Source organism: Anastrepha ludens, chromosome 3 (assembly GCF_028408465.1).
Source record: "Anastrepha ludens isolate Willacy chromosome 3, idAnaLude1.1, whole genome shotgun sequence".
NCBI classification, from domain to species: Eukaryota; Metazoa; Arthropoda; class Insecta; order Diptera; family Tephritidae; genus Anastrepha; species Anastrepha ludens.
This window is the reverse complement of record NC_071499.1, coordinates 100,734,559-100,755,717: the sequence shown is the minus strand read 5'-3', so window position 1 is coordinate 100,755,717 and position 21,159 is coordinate 100,734,559. Positions and strand designations below refer to the sequence as shown.

The window sequence follows — 21,159 nt, the reverse complement described above, 5'->3', positions numbered from 1 at the left end:
GCAACATTGTCTGATCGACGAAGGCATCGACCGCAGGGACAGCACCTTAGAATAACAAGGTATAGCTGTACGGGCAGGCGATGTCGAGCTCGAAATTTTTAACATATACATACCCCCTGTCACCTGCTGCCCGCCTGGATATCACCCTGATATTGGTGCGCTCATCCAGGGTGAAAACCGACTAGTAGTAGGTGACTTCAATGCGCATCACGATCTTTAGCATTCAAGCTGCCAAACAATCGTAGGAGACATCAATTGGCAGAGCAGATAGACGATTCGACAATCAGCGCTGTGGACGACGACGCCCCCACCAGGGTAATGGGCAATTGCAGCAGCTCGCCTGATATAACAATAGCTAGCGCTGGTCTGATAAATAGCATAACCTGCGGCATATGCAATCGCTTGCATCAGACCACTTGCCCATTATCGTCTCGATTGAGAGACCTGCCGACTTTGTTTCCGCGAATCACCGGTCTGATATTAACTTCAACAAAGCTAATGGGGTCGCGGAATTCAACGAGGACACCTTCGGCGCTCTTCCCATCCCTACTGATGTGCGCGAAGGTGAACGCGCATTCCGAAAGTTACTCACAGAAAGGCTCAAGGGCATACGTCGTAATTTCCTAGCCGAAGCAGCTAGTTTAGCAAACGAGCGTGACCACCTACGCAAGGTCGATCCCGGGATCCCCGCGTAAGGGATCTCAATTAGGAGACCCGGCAACTGGTAAATGAACACAAGCGGACCAAATGGGTTGAGCACCTCAAGGCCTGTAACTTCACCACTGGTGTGAGTAAGCTCTGGTCCACTGTAAGGTCCCTGTCGAACCCGACGAAGCACAACGACAAGGTGGCCATCACCTTTAACGATTGCACTTCGTCGGACCCGAAGAGATGCGCGAGCTATTTTAGCCGACAGATCCGAACGTCGTGCCACCAGACGGCTGCACATACTGACGAACGGCAGTGCGCCACTTACTTTCTCCATCAACAAAACCAAATCATCTAAAGCCATTGGCACTGACGGACTTAAAATACTGATGCTGAAGCACCTGGGTCCATTTGGAGTAGGATTTCTCACAAGGATTTTCAATTTGCCCTTGATCACTCTCATTATCCGTGACAAGTGGAAAGCAAGGATAGTGGTCCCGCTACTGAAACCTGGGAAACCCGCCAACCAAGGGGAATCTTATCGGCCGGTAACTCTCCTTTCCTCAGTAGTGAAGACACTTGAAGCCCTCCTACTCCCACTCTTCACGAAACACAGCACCACCCCAGGACTCACCGCCATAAACGCCCAGATAAACCACGGGCTTAACCAAAACCGCCCCTGTGAGAGGACTGTCCTAGTAGCGTTGGACCTGAAGAAGGCTTTCCATACTGTCAACCATTCCTCGCTACTAGATGATATTTTTCAGTCGACACACCCGCCAGGACTGAAGAGGTGCTCCGCCAACTATCTGAGCGATCGTCACTCGTCAGTGATTTTTCAACACCAAACATCCAAACAGAGGAAGCAGGGTGGTGTCCTTTCACCCTTGCTGTTCAACTTCTATCTATCGAAGTTCCCCCAACCACGAGAGGGAGTCTCCCTGGTCTCATACGCTGACGATATTGATGTCCTGTGCCTCACCGACCTTTCTTGCTTTTTCACTGTGAGGAATCTCCAACTTTCCCCCACAAAGTTGACGGCGACCCACTTTACCACCTGGGCAAAGGAGATCAAACTGCAACTCAAGGTAAAAGTCGATGAGACACCAATTACGGCTGTTAACAATACCATAAATTTGGATGTAACATTCGACAGTTTGCTCTCCTTCCCTGCGCACACAACCGCAATTGCCGCTAAAGTCCAAAATCGCAACAAGGTCCTCAAATCGTTTGCCGGCAGCACTTGGGGCAAAGACAAAGAATTGTTGCTATCGACATTTAAGGCAATAGGCCGACCGGTTCTAAACTATGATGCGCCTGTCTGGTCAGCTGGAACTAGTGACACGCAGAGGATAAAGCTCCAGACTGGCCAAAACACTGCTATTCGGATAGCGACGAGTTGCCTCCTGATGTTCCCTCTTCAACACCTTCGCAACGAGGCACAGATGCTCCCTGTAATGAAGCACAATAAACTGCTCAGCAAGCAGTTCCTGTTAGGGTGCTACCGCAGGTTTCACCCTTGCAGACACCTGCTTGAGCCAGAGCCGCCTCCCAGGGCACGTCAGGAGACCTCCTCAATTACGACGACGAGATCCAGGACAAAATTAACATACATTTACTTGACTAGGCAGTGTTTAGATAGACAATAAACGACATTCATCGGGAGACCGTCACCACCTTCCTTAGCTCCCGACCACCGAATTCCGTAATCGGAGTTCAACCAACACCTACAGCAGATGAAGAGCTCCAGCTCCCCGTGAGACCCGCGTACGTTCTGGATATTGTAGCAGGTTAAACTCCTACTTATCCAGAATTGACCCCCACATAATAGGTCTATTTATAAGTTCGTGCGGTTTTACAACAGATGGCGTAACTTGATTATTATTCCATCGATCCACATTTCCAAACATTCATTGGAGAGCTACTGTCGTAAGGCACAAACGTCAGTATAAGTTTTTTATTTGAAGCGTAAACAACAATATTTTTACCACACTTGAAAATGTCGAATTTCGTGCCAAATAATGTGTTTTTGCGGGGAATTCTTCTTCATTATTTTAATATGAAGAAAAAAGCAGCCGAAAGTCATCGTATCTTGGTGGAAGTTTATGGTGAGCATGCTCTATCTGAGCGAACGTGCCAGAAGTGGTTTGCACGCTTTAAAAGTGGTGATTTTGGCTTGGAAGACGAAGAACGCGAGGGTGCGCCGCCAAAGTTCATGGATACCGAATTGTAGGAATTGCTCGATCAAGATCCGGCTCAAACGCAAGAAGAGGTTGCAAAAACTTTGGGAGTTGATCAATCAACCATTTCCAAACGTTTAAAAGCCATGGGAATGATCCGAAAGGTAGGCCATTGGGTGCCGTATGAATTGAAGCCAAGAGACGTTGAACGCCGTTTTATGGCATGCGAACAACTGCTTCAACGGCACAAAAGAAAGGGTTTTTTGCATCGAATTGTGACTGGCGATGAAAAGTGGGTCCATTACGACAATCCAAAACGTCGGGCAACGTATGGATACCCTGGCCATGCTTCAACATCGACGTCGGCGCAGAATATTCATGGCCTGAAGGTTATGCTGTGTATCTGGTGGGACCAGCTGGGTGTTGTGTATTATGAGCTACTGAAACCGAATGAAACGATTACGGGGGATGTCTACCGACGACAATTGATGCGTTTGAGCCGAGCACTGCGAGAAAAACGGCCGCAGTACGCCGATAGACACGACAAAGTTATTTTGCAACATGACAATGCTCGGCCACATGTTGCACAAGTGGTCAAAACATACTTAGAAACGCTCAAATGGGATGTCCTACCCCACCCGCCGTATAGTCCAGACCTTGCGCCATCCGATTACTATCTCTTCCGATCGATGCAACATGGCCTGGCTGACCAGCACTTCCGTAATTACGATGAAGTCAAAAAATGGATCGATTCGTGGATTGCGGCAAAACCGACCGAATTTTTCACAAAGGGAATCCGTGAATTGCCAGAAAGATGGGAAAAAGTAGTAGTAAGCGATGGACAATATTTTGAATATTAAATTTGTAACCATTTTACGTCAATAAAGTTTCAAATTTCGAAAAAAAACCGCACGAACTTATTCATAGTCCTATTACCAAACATATGTCCTGCATGTGAAGGCACCCCGCGCGACACTAACCACCTTTTCACATGCACTTTAAAACCCACTCATCTAACACCCCCCACCCTCTGGACCCAATCTGTCGAAACAGTATGTTTCCTGGGCCTACCTTTATACTACACTGACAGGGCTTGTATAGGGTTTTTCAGTAAGAGCGCTTCAACTTTTGAACTTTTGTTGAATAAAACACAAACGGTTTGACTCTTTTAACTAATTTTTTTTTTATTATCGAGTTTGAACATATACATTTAAGTTTGAAATTCGATTTCTTTTGCATGACCACCGCGTGCACGTTTTACGAAGTCCAATCGTTGAACCCAATTTTCGACCACTCTTTTGCATAAATCGGCCGAAATTCCAACAATTTCGCGTTCAATATTGGCTCTGAGCTCACAAATCGTCGCCGGCTTGTTACTGTAGACCAATGACTTCACATAACCCCAAAACGGGACGACTTGTTAAATGGACCGTAAAATGGTCGTAATGCTCTTAAAGTAGCAGCAACAGAACGATTATTTTCATAAAAAATTTCCACGATTTGCAATCGTTGCTCAAGTGTGTAGCGTTCCATGATGAAATGTATACTAATGAAATTTACAAATGACAAGCGAAAAATAAAAAATATTGCGTCGTTCGCCCTCCCTATCGGAAAAAAGTTGAAGCGCACCTATTGAATAACCCTATATTACTGCTACAACAATAACAACAACAGACCTTATTGGAGTTTTTGCAATGAAATAGCGGATTGGCGTCACGGCAGTCGGTTCTGCGGCTAGTTTCCAATAAATTCGTGCTACTTATTACCTTTCTATAAAGGTTCGTTAATAATATTCAACATAACAAATGAAAGTAGCTGCTATTTTTAGTATTTTTTATACACATTTTATACTATATACTTTTTATAAATGCTTATATCAACTAAACAAAAAATAATAATAAAACTCAAAAAATATATTCTTTAATCCGTATTTCTTTCTTCAGTAGACATAATATTATGTGTGGAAAATAGTGTTCTTATTCATAACACACATCTTTGTCAGTGTACATTTCCATCGGCACTGCAGCAGTTTCATTAGTACATTCCATCATTTCAACATCCCGGCAAGTTGCAGCCATTAGCTCTCTTCGAATTTCAGATGTAATCTTTGGATGGGATTGCTTCCTAAATATAATAAATTTGGACAATATTTGAAGTTCGATGCATTAATTTATTTTCCTCTCACCTCAACAAATTAAGAAGTGCTTCCTTTTGTTCTGACGAGATATCATTCTTATAACGTTGAGCAAAAGTTAATAAGCTTTGGTGCCACAAAACAGGCATTTCACGTTTATCATTTTCAAACCTAAACACATACGTGAATATAGAATATGTAAATTAGAAATTAAAAACTAGAATAAAATTTCAATCTTACCTAATGAAATGAAACACAGCAGCGTCGATTACGCGGTACGGTAAGGCATAACGTTTGTCCAGAAAATAGCGGATAAATATTGAGTTTGCTCCAGTGTATCCCATCTCGCAGATTTTTAACAAGCACGCAGACGAATGCAATACCGGAATGGAACTGCGTGCGATAACGCTACCAAATATAATTGCTTCCCGCAAAGTGCAATCGCCAGCTTCTAATAAGGGTAATATTATTCCTTTCATAAAAGCAGCTGGCTTGAAGAGTGCCTTCTTTAGTGCATTGTACAAATGCATATTTAGTTTTTTATATTCGCACAGATCATCGCGTATGCGGGGAAGTAGGACCAAATTGAAAAACCTTTGCGCCATAGCATGTGAGAGGACCGAGCAAAATATGCTGAAAAATAAGAAGATTCATAGAATACAAGGTTACAACAGTTATCCCCTCCATCTTGATGACGTAGATGGAGCACTTATTAGAGTTGCGATATTTCAAAATATTAATTTCAATAAAAATTAATTATTTAAAAAATACATAGTGTAATGTGTGTCGAGTATAAACGGCATTATTTTTTGTTCGCAGACTTTTCTTCATGCATCATTCTTCAAAAAAATTTAACTCGCTTAGTGAATATTTTTATTACTTGAAATTTAAAATTATAATCAAGCATTCGAACAAAACAATTAAACAAAATTTGTTACGCAAAAAAATTAGTACAGAATAAAAAAATACTCAAAGCTGCTTTTGATATACCTATGTGCGTACACATATGGTCAATAAAATAAGTACGCAGCCTTTATCTTTCGACTTCATTGTGCCGCTCGTAAAAGTTTAAAACTATTTTTGAAATTTTCCTTCTTTTACAAATGGCATCACTAGTTGGGAATTTAAAAGACCCATTTTAGTATATTAAGTTGCGTTATTGGTTGCACAGATTCGGTTATTTTCATAAAGTGTAATTTTCCGTGGCCCCCAAAAATATTACTTAATTAGTTGAAAATATTAAATATGGCGTAAGCAGCGAATTAGATATATCATTTAATATCTAATAATGTATACGAATTTCTTTGAAAGATGGGTCATGCGCAGCACTGCACAGTTGAGGAGCAGAAGCTTGTTGTCAATCTTCGGAATCAAAAAAATCGTACAAATTAATCGTTGAGTCCCTTGGATGGTCCAAAAATGTTGTTCTAAATGCATTTAATCTCAAAAATTCACGCATGGTGGCAGAAAGAAAGCGACTTGCACTATTAATAAATTCCGTTCCTACGACATAACCGTTCTGCATAACCGGAACGACCCGGATTTATATTCAGCCAAAGACTGTCACCTCAGCAGCATTCACCGTATATGTATGGGGAATGTTTATGCTGTTACAACAAAAACAACAACAACAACTATTAATCATTTAATTGTGATTTGTATTTTCCATATGAAGGTTTCGAGATATAGAAATTGAAAAGGAAGGGTGAAAGGGCACCACCCTGCGGAACTCCTTGCTTTATTTTGCTTTGTTTAGATGTTTGGTCTCGAAATATCACCGACAAATGACGACCACTCAGGTAGTTCGCGGTCCACCTCTTCAGCCCTGGCAGGAGTGTCGACTGTAAAATGTCACCTAGTAGCGTGGCGTGGCTGACTGTATCGAAAGTCTTTTTTAGATCGAACGCTAAGTACAACCGTTGAAGGTGATATCCACCTTCTCGTTGTGCTTCGTCGCGTTCGACAGGGACCTTACGGTGGACCAGAGCTTACTCACACCAGAGGTGAAGTTGCAGGGCTTCAGATGTTGGGTTACCAGTTGCCGGATCTGCGAATTGAGATCTTTTATCCAAGGATCCCCGGGATCGGCCTGGCGTAGGAGATCACGCTCGTTCGCCAGAACAGCTGCTTCAGCAGGGAAATTGAGACGAATGTCCCGGATCCTTCCAGCGGGTATAAAGCGAGCCGCGGCGGCACGTGGCCACATACCTTGTGGACCACTCCCTGGGAGTCTTAAGACCTGAACAGGTCTTAAGATGGCATCACCCGTTACACTTATTGCACCTAACCGAGGTGGAGTTCAGGTGGAGCTGTTTGTGACAGATGCAGCAGTAAAATACCTCTGGTCCAGGGTTGGATTCAACACCAGCCCTAACGCCAGCCTCCTGTGACGAAAGATTGGGGATGGGATACGGTACACTAGACAGGGTTAGTTTACTAGGGCGCGGCCTCGGGAGACCGTCACCACTTTTCTTACCACCGAATTCCGTAATCGGAGTCCAACCACCACCTGCAGCAGATGAAGATCTTCAGCTTCCCCGTGATACCCGCGTACGTTCTGGACATTGTAGCAGGTTAAACTCCTACTTATCCAGAATTGACCCCGACATACCAAACATATGTCCTGCATGTGAAGGCACCCCGCATGACACTAATCACCTTTTCACATGCCCCTTAGAACCCACTCATCTAACACCCTCGCCCTCTGGACCCAAAATGTCGAAACAGCATGTTTCCTGGGTCTACCTTTAGATAAGCTAGACGAAGACGACCGGTGATATACACTACACCAACAGGGCTTGTATTAATGCTACAAAAACAACAACAAAAGCGAAAAAATATATTTATACTTCAAAGGTTATGTTGTCCATCCGGTGGCATCAGAAGGGTATCATCTATTATGAACTCCGTAAACCATCTGAAACCATCACTGGCGATCGTTACCGACTGCAGCTAATGCGTTTGGGTCGAGCTTTGAAAGAAAAGCGGCCGGAATGGGACGGTAAACATGAGAAATTGATTTTGCTGCATGACAACGTCAGGCCACACGTTGCTAAATCGGTCCAGAAATATTTAGAGAACATTTACTAAATTGGGAAATCTTGTTCCACCCGCCGTATTCCCCAAGATATTGCACCTTCGGATTTGCCATCTGTTCCAATCAATGCAGTCAGCCCTTATTGGAGAGCGGTTCACTCGCTATACGCTTGAACAAAATTGGGAAATATTGAAAACCTATTTCCCAAGTGGTGAGTCTTCTTCTTCTTCCGTGGTTACAGTAAATGGCGAGCGTTACCGTGACATGCTCAACGAGTTTTTGTTTCTAAAAATTGAAGAGGATGACATGGACGACATTTGGTTTCAACAGGACGGTGCAACTTGTCACACTGCCAAAGTTACACTCGACTTTTTGGCTACCGTTTTTGAATTCCGATATCAATTGGCCGCCTCGGAGCTGTGATTTAAACCCGTTGGACTATTTTTTGTGGGGAGCCGTTAAGGACAAATGCTATGCGAACCATCCAGAGACGATTGATGCTTTAAAACACGAAATCGAAGTTGCCATTCATGAAATTGGAGCCCAAACAATCGAAAATGTGCTTAAAAATTGGGTTGATTGAATGGCCTACTGTAAAGCCAGTCGTGGCAGTCATTTGAACGATATTTGTTCATTCATAAATGACAATGTTCAATCTTCAAAATAAAAAAAAGTTTGAAAAAATATTGATTAGTTTTTTTTTTTTATAGCCAATTCAAAAAGCAAATTTTACATGGCCCACCCAATATTATTTAATTGTTTAAATAATTCGTAACTATGGCTAAGAAAGGACGGAAACTTATTCCCATACCCAATGCAAAAGAGGCTAATTGGGAATAAATGCGTTTTTAATTTCAAACTAAATTTTTTCATATCAGAATATAATATTGTTCTGAAATTATTGTTTTTTGTATAAATATACAATTTGAATCGATGTTCTTATTTTTGCATGCAAAGAAAAAGGAAATTTCTCAATGAACAAAATGAAAATTCATTAATATTTCCTACTGCCTATTCGAATATGTACGTGGTTGATCAAATTACGATTAAAAAAAAAAACAAAAAAATTCCCTATTTCATTCCATATTGCAAACAGATGTTCGTAGGAAATTTTAACCATATCAGCAACAAATGACTTAAAAGCATTAAACTTATACACTGTGTATATTTACCGAGTGCCCTGGAACATAGCGGCTGCACTCCAGTTATGGGGCTCCGTTATGAAAAGGATTTGCTCCCAATTTCGTAACCTCGGAATAATCTTAAAAGCTTTTGGAACTTTCCCACTTCGATATCGCTTCATTACGTCACGGACTCCTTCATACATTTCACGAACTCTACAGAAAATGTAATGCTTTAGTTCGGTTTAATAAATATGTGTCAAAATCTTATACATCTTAATCTATAAAAACTACGTCAAACAATAACAGATTTTACAGTATTTTGTAGCTAAACTTACTTTATCACAAATATTTTAATTATATGCATAGGTATTTATATTATATATATCAGCGCGTACATCCATACTGAGTGTTTGGCCGGGTTCCTGCTTAAATTTGTGGTGTGCGTTCAGTTGCAAAAAATGGAGGTACCTACAGTTTTATGCCTATTATAACCAAACGGTAGATGGACTTTTATGAGGAACTTTTTAATGGCAGAAATATTCAGCGAAATACTTGCTGAAGGGCTACCGCTATTAGAAAAAACCTTTTCTATCATTTGGTATTGGTTATTAAATTTTAATATATTAAAGCTTAAGTTTGAAGTTTCTAAAAAATCTCTTTGATTGTTTATACTTTTTCTAGCTAATATCAGCCGCAACAGGCTATAAAACAGCATACCATAATACTTTCTAGAAAGTGTAAATAGCAAGCGCGGAATTGTGATGTAATTTGTGAAAATTTTCTAATTTTTGCATAAATTTAGAGACTTCGATTTATATGGCTCTTCTTTCATTGACTTTTACAAAAACAAAAACAAAAAAAAATAGTCAAAACTTGTCAAAACGTTAAGGTGCTATCGTTGTCACGTTACACGTGGAATTGTTGAATTTCTTAACAATAAGGACAAATTGTGTCATCAGATATCATGGGTCATAAAAAATTTCGGAAAAGAAACTTCTAAAAAAAGCAAATATGCCAGCACAAACACAATTTTAAAATATTTAAGTTTAATTTTTAAATTTCGTGCTTCGAACGTTTTCGGGGTGTCACGTTACAAAAAAGAACCACTAAATTTCAGACAAGTTTTGAAAGATTTAAGGCATTTCATCGTTGCAAACAGTTAAAATTAAACAAAAGATATTAAGCAAATTAATTCCGCTAAAATAGTTGTATGTTTCACAAACCTTGGGTCTATATCTTCTATTTTTAAGGAGCCATCGTCCGTAAGTTTGCTTTGAATATCCTGTTGCTTTTCTTGAATCTTTTCCATTATAATATCCGATAACTTTAAAGTCCGTTTGCCTTCCTGTGGATTTTGGAAACGAGCAAATGCTTCAGCGTCCTCCTGGCCAATTTCCAAATTATCCATAAAGTCGTTTTCCGTGACATCTTTATTTTCATCCTCTTCGATGGACTCGCCTATAAGTACCGTACATGCATGGATAATTGCAATGTAAAAATAGTATGCAACAAACCTATATTGACATTTGCAAATGTTCTTTTCCCTTCAAGGCTCGGAAAATTATCCTCATTAAACTCCAGTTGTTGCGCTTTGGCCGCCGCTAAAATTTTCTTACTGGTTTTACTATCCAAAACCTTAAACAAATAAGCAACAAATTAAATAAGTATTATTTTAAATTACTGACTTGAACAAACCGATGATTCCTCTGTGCGCAGATGAAACTTGTCTTTGCCCCTTCGCTTCGCAACCTTTCCTTCTGTCAATTGTTTTTCCAGCGCTACATTTTTATTTGAAGCTAAATTGGCTTTCTTTGATTTAACCATTATGTTATCTCAGGCTTTATCAAACTAATTTATATGAAAAAATTTTGGTTTAATAATTGTATGCCAACCACACGTGCGCTTATTGTTTCTTTTATATCTTTCTCCACATCTGTCATCACAACAGCTGACTCAAAGCGAACAATATACAAGGTGAGCTTGTTCGGAAAGCTGAATTGTTTAGATGCTTGTGATTTAATATTGTGAATGTCAATGTGCCCTGCTTCTTGTTGCCTTGTTTGATTCTCTACATTCTTATTAAAATTTTGACATTCAAAATACCAATAGGCGAAATGTTTATGTTACACAGCAGCAACAAACAAACAATACAATTTCTTGCCTCAGCGTCATGGCAAAACACGCAAAAAACTGCTTTTGGAGGTGTTTTTAAAATTTGTGTTCTCCCAATTTAACGTTCTTATTAGTTGATTTGACTGAAAAATTATAAATCTTTGAATTTTCACAAACAAGTAGCTTCTCTTCCTTCTGCTTATATATTTGTAGTGCTGAAATCATCGGTTGGCAAAATCGAGAAAAATAAAGTAGCGCTTCATTGTTGAGTTTTACTCAAGAATGATAGAATACAACATTGCGCCCATTATACTACTCAAGGATAATCGATTACACAGTTTAGTCATCCAAACCAAAATTGTGAGAGTAACTTTGGTTATTCCCTCACGGGGAACACAATAGTCAATTATTTTAGAATTATGGGTATTCCCCTAAACACTTAAGTGTCTCGATCACACGATCTACCTAACCGGAATGACACGGATTTACATCCAGCCAAGGGCTGTCACTTCAGCAGCATTCCCCTTGTATATTTGAGAAATATTTGTGCTGCTACAACAACAATAACAGTTGTCTCAATAAATTTGATTTAATGCTGCTTGAACATGAATGGTGCGCGTTTCGTTAATCCCAATTACTTTGGCACACTATCTACACAAAACACTGAAATACTTGAAGTGCCGGTCTGGCACTCCCCAAGTAGCACTAAAGTGCCGTTCTGATACCATTATGAGACCTCCAACAGGAGGATATCTACAGCCAGCCAGAACTGTTGATATAATGGTGAAGATTGATGGGATTTAGGTTGGCTCACTGCACCAGGCAGCCGCCAAACTCAGACATTTACAGGGAAAGTGCTAAACAGTCTCCTTCTCTGAAAGGACCCCACAACTTCTGCAATGGGGGTTACTTGGTAACCATAGCTTTTCCGCGTGTGCCGATCGTCCAGTTACCGGTAAATACAGCTACGTGTTTGAAAATTGAATTGCGTAGAGACCACGGCTGTACTGAATTTACCGAAAAATTGCTTAAAGAAAAATTTTACTTCTGAAGAAGAGAAACATTTTTCGTGTAACGTAGGCGTTCAGACAGTTTTAAAGATATTTCACTTTTATGCAACCGCCATTTGTGTAGTTTGACACAAATACTTGGTTTAACTTCGACTTTTTTGGGATTACATTTAAAGTTTTCCGAAATTGCGCGCCCATCGCGAAATGTCGCCGAATTGACCATTTAACCTAAATCATTTGCCAAATTTACTGTATTTGAAAAATCAAATAAAAATGTGAAAAGTGTGAATGCAACCAATGATAATGTGTTAGAAATTGATAAATAAATTGCTTGAAAACTTGTCCATGTAAGTTACTGGCGTTGCTTTATTTGTTTTTCTTAGTATTACTTTGAGAGTTTCTATGGCCAAGATGTAGTTTAAATATTCAAATTTTTTAGCTTCCTGAAAATTTCAAATTAATTTAAACGGCCAATGAGAGTGGGACCATTAAATATCGCATATTATGGAGATCAAAATTCAATAAACTTTTATATCATGCCCCGCTTCGGGTAATCGATGGCATCAAACAATGTAAATACTATACATTATATTATATATTATTATACTGTAGCACATAGAATTAGTTATATATTATTTACGTTCTTTGTAACAGCAAGATAAATCTGAAGTCAATGAAAGTTATAAAATATATCCAAGTCTCGTGTGTTTATTGTGTTTAGAGATGTTTGTATGACTACTTAAATTGGGTAAATTAAATAGAATATTCTAAGGAAAATCTCCGAAATAAAACAAAAATTCATGTCGAAAATAAGAAATGAATTTTAAACTGTTAAGACACCAATAACAGGAGAGATTCTGATACATTTTGAAAGGCAACAAAGAATATTCATGCCATACTTTGGTAAATAACGTATTGGACGATTAACTTGACACAAAAATATATATATATTTGTTTTAGCACTCGTATTCGGAAATTGTTGGTAATGTTTTTTATTTTGTTGGTAAACTATGCTAAGCCAATTTAAAAATTTTAATAATTTTGTTAAAATGCGCAAACTGGTTACATGAACTGTCTTATCGACAATTTTGGGCATTAAAATCCCTCATTTGCATCCATTGTGAATTCTCATTCGCATCCATTGTGAATGGACATCCACTAATGCTCGCCGAAAATATTTCGCTTCCCTTTTCTGTTCGGTGTTCCATGAAATTGGAGTGAAAAATGAAGGTGTGTGGGAACTTTTATTAAAATAAATTCATATAATGTATTTTTGGGAAAAATTTTTCATTTGAGGCTATTCTAAATACAGTGAATAAAAAATATTGCTTAAAAGTTCATCATGTGTTTAAGTGATCACGGAGATATATGTGGATTAAATTAGCCTCAATTGATGGGGCCTGTTTTTCTTTATTTATATTCTGGTGAAGCAATTATTAACTTTGTGCGTTTTCAGCTTAACGTGTCTTTCCCGGCCACTGGATGCCAAAAATTATACGAAGTTGTGGATGAGCACAAGCTGCGAATCTTTTATGAGAAACGAATGGGACAGATTGTGGAAGCTGATGTGCTCGGAGATGAATGGAAAGGTTATCATCTGCGCATCGCTGGCGGAAATGATAAACAAGGTTTCCCAATGAAACAAGGAGTACTGTCCCATGGTAAGAAAATGATTGATTAATGTTTGGGAAAGTTTTTCAAATCCATTTCTTTTTAGGTCGTGTACGTTTATTGTTGAAAAAGGGTCACTCTTGCTACAGACCTCGCCGCACTGGTGAGAGAAAACGGAAATCGGTACGCGGTTGCATTGTCGACGCTAACATGTCGGTTTTAGCTCTCGTTATTGTAAAGAAAGGCGAACAAGAACTTGCCGGTCTCACTGACACAACTGTTCCAAGGAGGCTTGGTCCTAAAAGAGCTAGTAAAATTCGCAAACTTTACAATTTGACCAAGGATGATGATGTGCGCCGCTTTGTGGTTCGCCGCCCATTGCCCGCCAAGGATAATAAAAAAGCAACATCCAAAGCCCCGAAAATCCAGCGTCTTGTTACTCCAGTCGTACTACAAAGAAAGCGTAGACGCATTGCTTTGAAGAAGAAACGCCAAACTGCTTCCAAGGAGGCCGCTGCTGATTATGCTAAATTGTTAGCACAGCGTAAGAAGGAATCCAAAGCTAAACGCGAAGAGGCAAAGAGGCGCCGGTCTGCTTCTTTGAGAGAATCAAAGAGCTCAATTTCAAGTGACAAAAAGTAAATATTTTAAAACGGTTCTGAAATAAAAGATTGAAATATTTTAATCTTCTTGGTGTTAATATTTGGTGACCTTTAAAATATACATTTAAATGTGGTTCTACGCTACTAAATGAACTTCTGTGATTTATGTTATTTTGTTTTAAAATTATTGCAACAAACTTAAGAGTGCGAACACTTAAAAGTGCATTTATATGCCGCTTTATTTTGAAACAATTGCATGTTTCACTAGATCCAAATATTTCCCATAGCTATAATACTAGAGGTAAGAATTTAGAGGCCGCCGTAGCCGAATGGGGTGGTGCGTGACTACCATTCGGTATTAAGAGAAAACGTAGGTAGGTTCGAATCTCGGTGAAAGACAAAAATGAAGAAACCAGTTTTTTCTAATAGCGGTCGCCCTTCGACAGGCAATGGCAAACCTCCGAACGAATATCTGCCATGAAAAAGCTACTTATTAAGAGTATCTGCCGTTCGGAGAGGCCTCATACTGTAGGTCCCTCCATCAAGACGCACACCACAAATAGGAGGAGAAGCTCGGCCAAACACCCAAAAAGGGTGTACGCACCAATTATATATATAATGGAAGTGCTGAAGCTGAGAAGCTGTATTATAGCGATTTTTGTTTCTCTGTGGCTCATCAAGATCAGGATTGGGTACCTTATGGGTTTTGTAATATATGGCTTTCGAAAAACCCATGATTTGGGCAAAGCAAACATATTTGGACAACCAGTTGTCAGCATATACTTATAGGTTCAGTGAAACTTCCTTGCACCTAACTGAGGTGGAGATCGGCTTGAGCCGTTTATGGCAGACGCAGCAATAGAATACTTCTAGCCCAGGAGAAGCATTTGGAGCAAGGTTGCTGCGAAGAATTGCTGCTGTGACGTAAGAGGTGGGGTGATATGCTGTTCACTAGACAGGTCTAGTTTACTGGGGCGGCAGCCCTTGGTCGGGAAAAACCCGAGTCATTCCGGTAACGTAGAACCGGCTGCTATGGGAATGCTATAACAGTTTATTGCTTTGGGTCTGACATGAAACTACGGAACCATTCAAGTTCAGTGGTCTTGACATCAATAAATTCCAATTTTTTAAACATTATTTCCCGGTCAATCGTCTCGAAGGCTCTTTTAAGGTCAATAAACACTGCTACATTGAGCTCTCCCTTCCACTGCGATAGCAGTTTCGCATGAATGTTTTGCCCTGAAACCGGATTGTTCCTTTATGATATATTATTGGACTCAATATAGATTATTAGTTGGTTTTTAACCACCGTTTCTAATATTTTCTTCCAAATAAGGTGTTTCCAAAGGGTGTTTATAGGTCTAACTTCCTCAGCTTTAATAGTACTTTTCACCTACTTTACTGGTACTATGGTGGAAATTTTCCATTGCAGAGGTACGGTTCTTGACCTAAGACTACTATTTACTAGATGGCGTAAAAGTGGCCCATATATGCCACTGAATCCTTAATTACCCCTTCTGATGGAATTTATTTTCACCCAATTTTCTCTTTGATTCCCTTACAATATGAACGATTTTATCTGTGCTTATTTCCTCGAATTTAAACGCAGTTGGGGGTTTTCCCCATTTTATCAATGCATAATCAACATTTTCAATGTTACTATGTATTTATGTATATCGAGAATACTATTCACAAAGAATTCGTTTAATTTATTAGCCATCTCACTATTATTTCTGTAAATTTTCCTATTTCCCCGTCGATAAGACCCTCTTTAATGTTTCCTTTGTTATCTGTGTTATTAACAACATTTTTTAAATATTTCCACATTAAACGACTATCATATCTATTTGTTTCAACCAATCGCTCCATATACTGAATTTTTTTACTTTAACCATTTTCTTGTATTCTTTCTTTTTTTCTTTGTATTCTAGTCAATCTCCTGTCATAATGGCCTTTTAGTACAACGTTTACTTTTTTTTATTAGTTTCTACTAATTGTCTGTTTTATTCCTAATTTTAATGTAAATTTGCTTTTTAGTAGTTAACTGTTTCATTGTGGACATCAGACAGCTGTTAATCTGTTCCTGCAAAACATGAGTGGTAAAACTATGAGGGCAGCGAAGTTGCACTGTCTCAGGAAATCATGTGATCTCGGGAATGCCTTGGCGCAAGTGGTCACGTTTGATAACTAAAACGGCTGCTTTAACTAGTAATTAGGACGAATGTCCCTGAGTCTTCCAGCAGAATGAAGCGAGCCGCAGCGAAATCCGCGATCACCTACGCACACGTCAGTGGCAATGGGAAGAGCGGCAAAAGTGTCATCAGTAATTGAATTGAATGAAGTCGACTCAATCAGCTTTATTAAACTTAATATAGGATGATTCGCGAAAATAAAATAGGTGGGTTTTTCAATCGAATCGATAATTGGTAGATGGTCTGAGAGAGATAGCATAGATCACCTCTGATTAATAGAGCAGCGCTGGCGATTGTTGTCAGGTGAGCTGCTGCAGTTATCCGCTATTCTTGTCGTGATTTAATGTGCGGAATGTCGAATCGCCTATCTGCTCTGTCTAAGGGACAACTTCTCTACAATCATTAAGCAGGTGGGAATACCAAAGATCATCGTTTCCACGACAGTCGGTTCTACGTTACCGAAACGACCCGGATTTATATCCGGCCAAGGACTGTCACTCCAGCAGCATTCCTCGTATGTAAGTATGGGGAATGTTTATGCTGCTACAACAACAACAACCAAAGATCATTGTGCGCATTAAAGTCACAAACTACCAAATGGGTTTCAACTCTAATAAGCGCGCCAATATCAGGGCGATATTCTGCTAGGCAGTATGTGGAAAAAGGTATATACACATATGATCATTATATCAACATATTCCTTTGTCTATCGATTTCCTTGTGTCGTTCGTAAAAGTTTACAACTATTATTGAAAATTTGTTTTTTCTACAAATGGCATCAATGCTTCGTTGTGAATTTAAAATACCCGTTTTATTAAGTTGCGTTATTGGTTGCACAAATTCGGTTATTTTCATTAAGTGTAATTTTGCGTGGCCACTAAAGTAGGTATCTTACGGATAACTTTTGCATTTTGATTAATTAAGCGGAAAATATTGAATATGACGTGAGTAGCGAATTGGATAAATTCAATAATTAGTATTAACTTCTTTCCTCGATGGATCGTGCGCAGCATTGCACAGTTGCGAAGCGGCGGCTTGTTGTCAATCTTCGAAAACAAAAAAAAATCTTACATTGTATCAGTGAGAACTGTACGACGTCGATTGTACAACATGAACCTACCAGGCAAAATAGCTAGTCAGGTTCCTCTGTTGAAATTTAAGTAAGAAGTTTCGCTCAAGAGAACAAGCCATGGTGTGGACAAAGGGTATGAAAAAATGGTATAACACATAGTATTTTTGGAGCGATGAAACAAAAGTATATTTATTTGGAAATCATACTGGACGAAAGTCAAGATTTCCCACCACAAAAAAAAAACAGTATAGCACTGTGGAGGCAACATAATGATTCGTGGATGTCCCTCTTGGTATGGAGTAGGGCATATTCACCTCATAACTAATAAATGGATAAATTTCTGTACAAGGACATACTTCAAGAAGTGATGCCATAATTTGCTGAGGCACGCTTTGGTGTTTTTTCATGCAAAATAGTGACCCAAAAAGCTCTTAAAAGTTAGTACGGGGAATGGTTTTTACAAAATAATGTTAAAGTTATCGATTAGCTTAGCCAGTCACTCGACATAAACCCCATTGAAAACCTTTGGGGAGATTTACGGAAGCAAATTATGTATGCTGTGTAAAACAATAAAACATTCTTAAACAATAAAAACTTAATTATTTTTTTTTTATTAGAAGAAAACGATGTTGATGTTCACATAATACATATTTACATAAACATTTTTTTCGGAATTATATGGAAATACACTGTTATATAGATCAAATTGTCGGACAGACTTCGCCGTACCAATCTATATTCTATATATAGATTTACTATACTAATGTGGATCTACAATCAATTTTTTTAAGGTATTTAAATAGTAGTCGCACTTTCAGTACATTTACTAATATTCGCATTAGAGGTACCTTCATCGAAATTTATGTCTGTTTTATTTTCCGTTTCATCATCATTTTCAACAGGCACACCGGCTAAGCGTAGTTGCTGTTCATATTTAATAATTTTATTTTCTTGGTCCATAAGGAGTTCCAGCAGATCTTCTTGATCTTTCTGTAGTTTTTGTAAATCTTCATTCGCAGTATTAGCTCGTTGTTTTTCATTGTCAACTTGCTTGCGTATGTCCTCAATTTCTCGTGTCAAACGTAGGTTTTCTGCACAATATAAATTCGTCTGAAAATGTGCAGCATTAAGGGCATTCGCCGTTGCAACATCACACGCAGAAGAAGTGCCATTTTGTACGGCTCCTAATTGAGCTTTCAGCAATGTATTTTGGTCAGACAGTTGGGTATTAAGGCTTTCTACTTGCGCCAGATTATGTTCTAATTCAATATTTTTAGCTTCAATTTTTTTTGAATTTTGCTGTAACAAATTTATTTGTCCATCAAGATCCCGTATAATACTTTTGTATTTTGCTACAAGCGCCGAAGCTTCAGAACTGAGAGTTAGTTCAGTTAGTTCTATGCCATCGACATCGAAACCACTAACTACTTTTCCTATTAACGCTTCCAAACCTTTGTATAATTTACAATATTCGTAATCCAGTAATAGATCAGCGGCCGACTTCGCTCGAATTTGAGGTTGTTTGCAAGCACGGCTATAGGCTTCATGTCGTGATACTTCACTTAATTTGTTACAAAATGTTTCTTGACCTATACGCTTAATCACCAGTTGACAAATATCATCCCGCTTTTGATTGGGAAGACTATTATCATTAAATTGAATACACACGCCCATAAGAAACGCGCATAGTCCTTGAATTAGATATTCATTCTCATCATGCTCATTGGCACTAATCTGTGCTGTCAAATAAGCCATCGTTCCATTTGTAGCGAGAAACATTTTAACGGCACCTGGACAATGTGCTAACCACATTCCAAGCAACATTAAAAGTCCAACTTTACTTTGTAGTTTGTAACTATCTTGCTGAAGTAGATTTGTACATTGTTCCAACAAAGTTACGGGTTTGCCTCCACCAGGTGTGGCCAAAAGTACGCGCATAAGTTCCTCTTTCTGAGCAACACTATCGACAAGCGCATGCATAAGAGCTACAGCGGAAAACCAGTTAGCTAAGGAATCTGTTGAAAAGAGGCCGACACATAATAATTGCCCTGTTGAATGGCTACTAACTTCAGCTTCAGAAGACGGTAATAATGTTTGTACTACCGCTTGATGTCCATCTACGTTGCGAAACAGATAGCACTGAAAACAATATAAAACTGCGCACCTTAGTGCCAACATCTGCTTCTCGTTGATCATGGACATTAAAAGTACGACTATAGCTGGTCGAGGAGGATTACTAGGCGCCATAACCATGCTCAATTGCTCTTGGTTCTCTTTGTCACCGCGAACTATTTCCGCAACGGCGTTTATGGTTTCAGTGAGTATATCAGCTGGTACTCCGCTACCCATCAAAATGCTGCATAATGCATCCAACAGATTTGACTTGCGCATCACCTTTTGACAAGATGACACAACTTGCTGTTGATTACTTGGTGTTACTAATGCGCGCACTACCTGCAACATGCAATGTATATTTGACACCTTTTGTGGTGACCAACCAACTTCTTCAGTTTCCGGAGCGATAATAAACATTGGCGAAAGCCGTTGAATAAAAGAGCCTTCTTTGAAAAATTGTTGATTGCTTGAATTATTCTTTAATAAATTCAGTAAAAGTATTAAACAATCTTCAACAACAATGCCGCCATCGGAGCATCCCTCACTTTGAATAATTTCGAAAATTTTATCAAATGCGTTTTCAAAAGCAACAATTTTTTGTATATTGGAGTTACCTTTTGTTAACTGAATGAGTAAGAGTAGAGCATCGTTTCGAATAACCTCACGGCTATCAGTCAGCAGGTCCATTAACTTGGACACACCCATCGGGCTCACCAGAATTATTTCCTGAAGGTCTCGAGTTTTGTTGGCAATTAAAGTAGTAATAAGTTGAATTGCCGCACGTCGTACACGAAAATCATATTCTTCCAGGTATCCCATAACTAAGGTAACATGATCGGGTACTTTTATAAACATTTCAGTAAATTGCTCTCCGATATTAACTGAAACAGCTGGGTTGTCAGCTTCTTCATCGAACTCTTCAGATGTTGTTATATTACACAATGCATCTAAAGCGTAGCTAATTATTTCTGAATCTTGACAATCGTGTTTCAGAATCTGCACTAAAGCTGGCATTCCTTGGGCTCCGACCTCAATTCGATATTTTCTCGATAGTGCCTTTAATGCACGACAAGCATCGCGCCTATCATCCAACAACGTCGAAGACACAACACGGTCAACCAATTTTTCAACCGTTTCTGCTGCACTAGGCTGCTGCCCCGGCTCCGTAGTGCCCAGCACCGTCTTAAATCCGCTTTTAAGAAACTCCATCGACAATCTTGATTTTCATATATTTGCACTAGTCAAAACAAAATTGTTTGCTTTTTCGGTCTGCCACGGCAATCTACCACGTCCAATCTCAAAAGCAGATATGTTAGTGTTAC

The 21,159-nt window shown here is 39.2% G+C and overlaps 3 protein-coding genes across 3 annotated transcripts; 1 reads left to right on the top strand and 2 right to left on the bottom strand.

Annotated features, from left to right (window-relative positions):
• Positions 1-4,726: 4,726 nt before the first annotated feature.
• LOC128858621 (bystin) lies at positions 4,727-11,065 on the bottom strand. The gene is made up of 7 exons (XM_054095039.1): positions 10,819-11,065; positions 10,638-10,758; positions 10,347-10,581; positions 9,172-9,336; positions 5,203-5,595; positions 5,014-5,133; positions 4,727-4,952 (listed from the first exon to the last, which is right to left on the bottom strand). The coding sequence occupies exons 1-7, from the start codon at positions 10,945-10,947 to the stop codon at positions 4,805-4,807; spliced, it is 1,311 nt and encodes a 436-aa protein (XP_053951014.1). The 5' UTR covers positions 10,948-11,065; the 3' UTR covers positions 4,727-4,804.
• A 2,300-nt stretch (positions 11,066-13,365) lies between these two features.
• LOC128856653 (40S ribosomal protein S6) lies at positions 13,366-14,611 on the top strand. Its single transcript, XM_054091966.1, has 3 exons — positions 13,366-13,475; positions 13,702-13,906; positions 13,963-14,611. The coding sequence occupies exons 1-3, from the start codon at positions 13,470-13,472 to the stop codon at positions 14,496-14,498; spliced, it is 747 nt and encodes a 248-aa protein (XP_053947941.1). The 5' UTR covers positions 13,366-13,469; the 3' UTR covers positions 14,499-14,611.
• A 3,699-nt stretch (positions 14,612-18,310) lies between these two features.
• LOC128858620 (general vesicular transport factor p115) lies at positions 18,311-21,159 on the bottom strand. Its single transcript, XM_054095038.1, has one exon. It carries the CDS (start codon positions 21,044-21,046, stop codon positions 18,518-18,520), a length of 2,529 nt encoding a protein of 842 aa, XP_053951013.1. The 5' UTR covers positions 21,047-21,159; the 3' UTR covers positions 18,311-18,517.

Bases quoted from the DNA above. Each gene is read 5' to 3' on its own strand.
- LOC128858621 (XM_054095039.1), bottom strand. From the start codon at position 10,947: ATGGTTAAATCAAAGAAAGCCAATTTAGCTTCAAATAAAAATGTAGCG. The intron at 10,759-10,818 runs GTTTGTTCAAGT...TATTTGTTTAAG, and splicing joins TGCGCACAGAGGAATCATCG to GTTTTGGATAGTAAAACCAG. The intron at 10,582-10,637 runs GTTTGTTGCATA...CGGTACTTATAG, and splicing joins ATTTGCAAATGTCAATATAG to GCGAGTCCATCGAAGAGGAT.
- LOC128856653 (XM_054091966.1), top strand. The intron at 13,907-13,962 runs GTAAGAAAATGA...ATTTCTTTTTAG, and splicing joins ACAAGGAGTACTGTCCCATG to GTCGTGTACGTTTATTGTTG.
- LOC128858620 (XM_054095038.1), bottom strand. From the start codon at position 21,046: ATGGAGTTTCTTAAAAGCGGATTTAAGACGGTGCTGGGCACTACGGAG.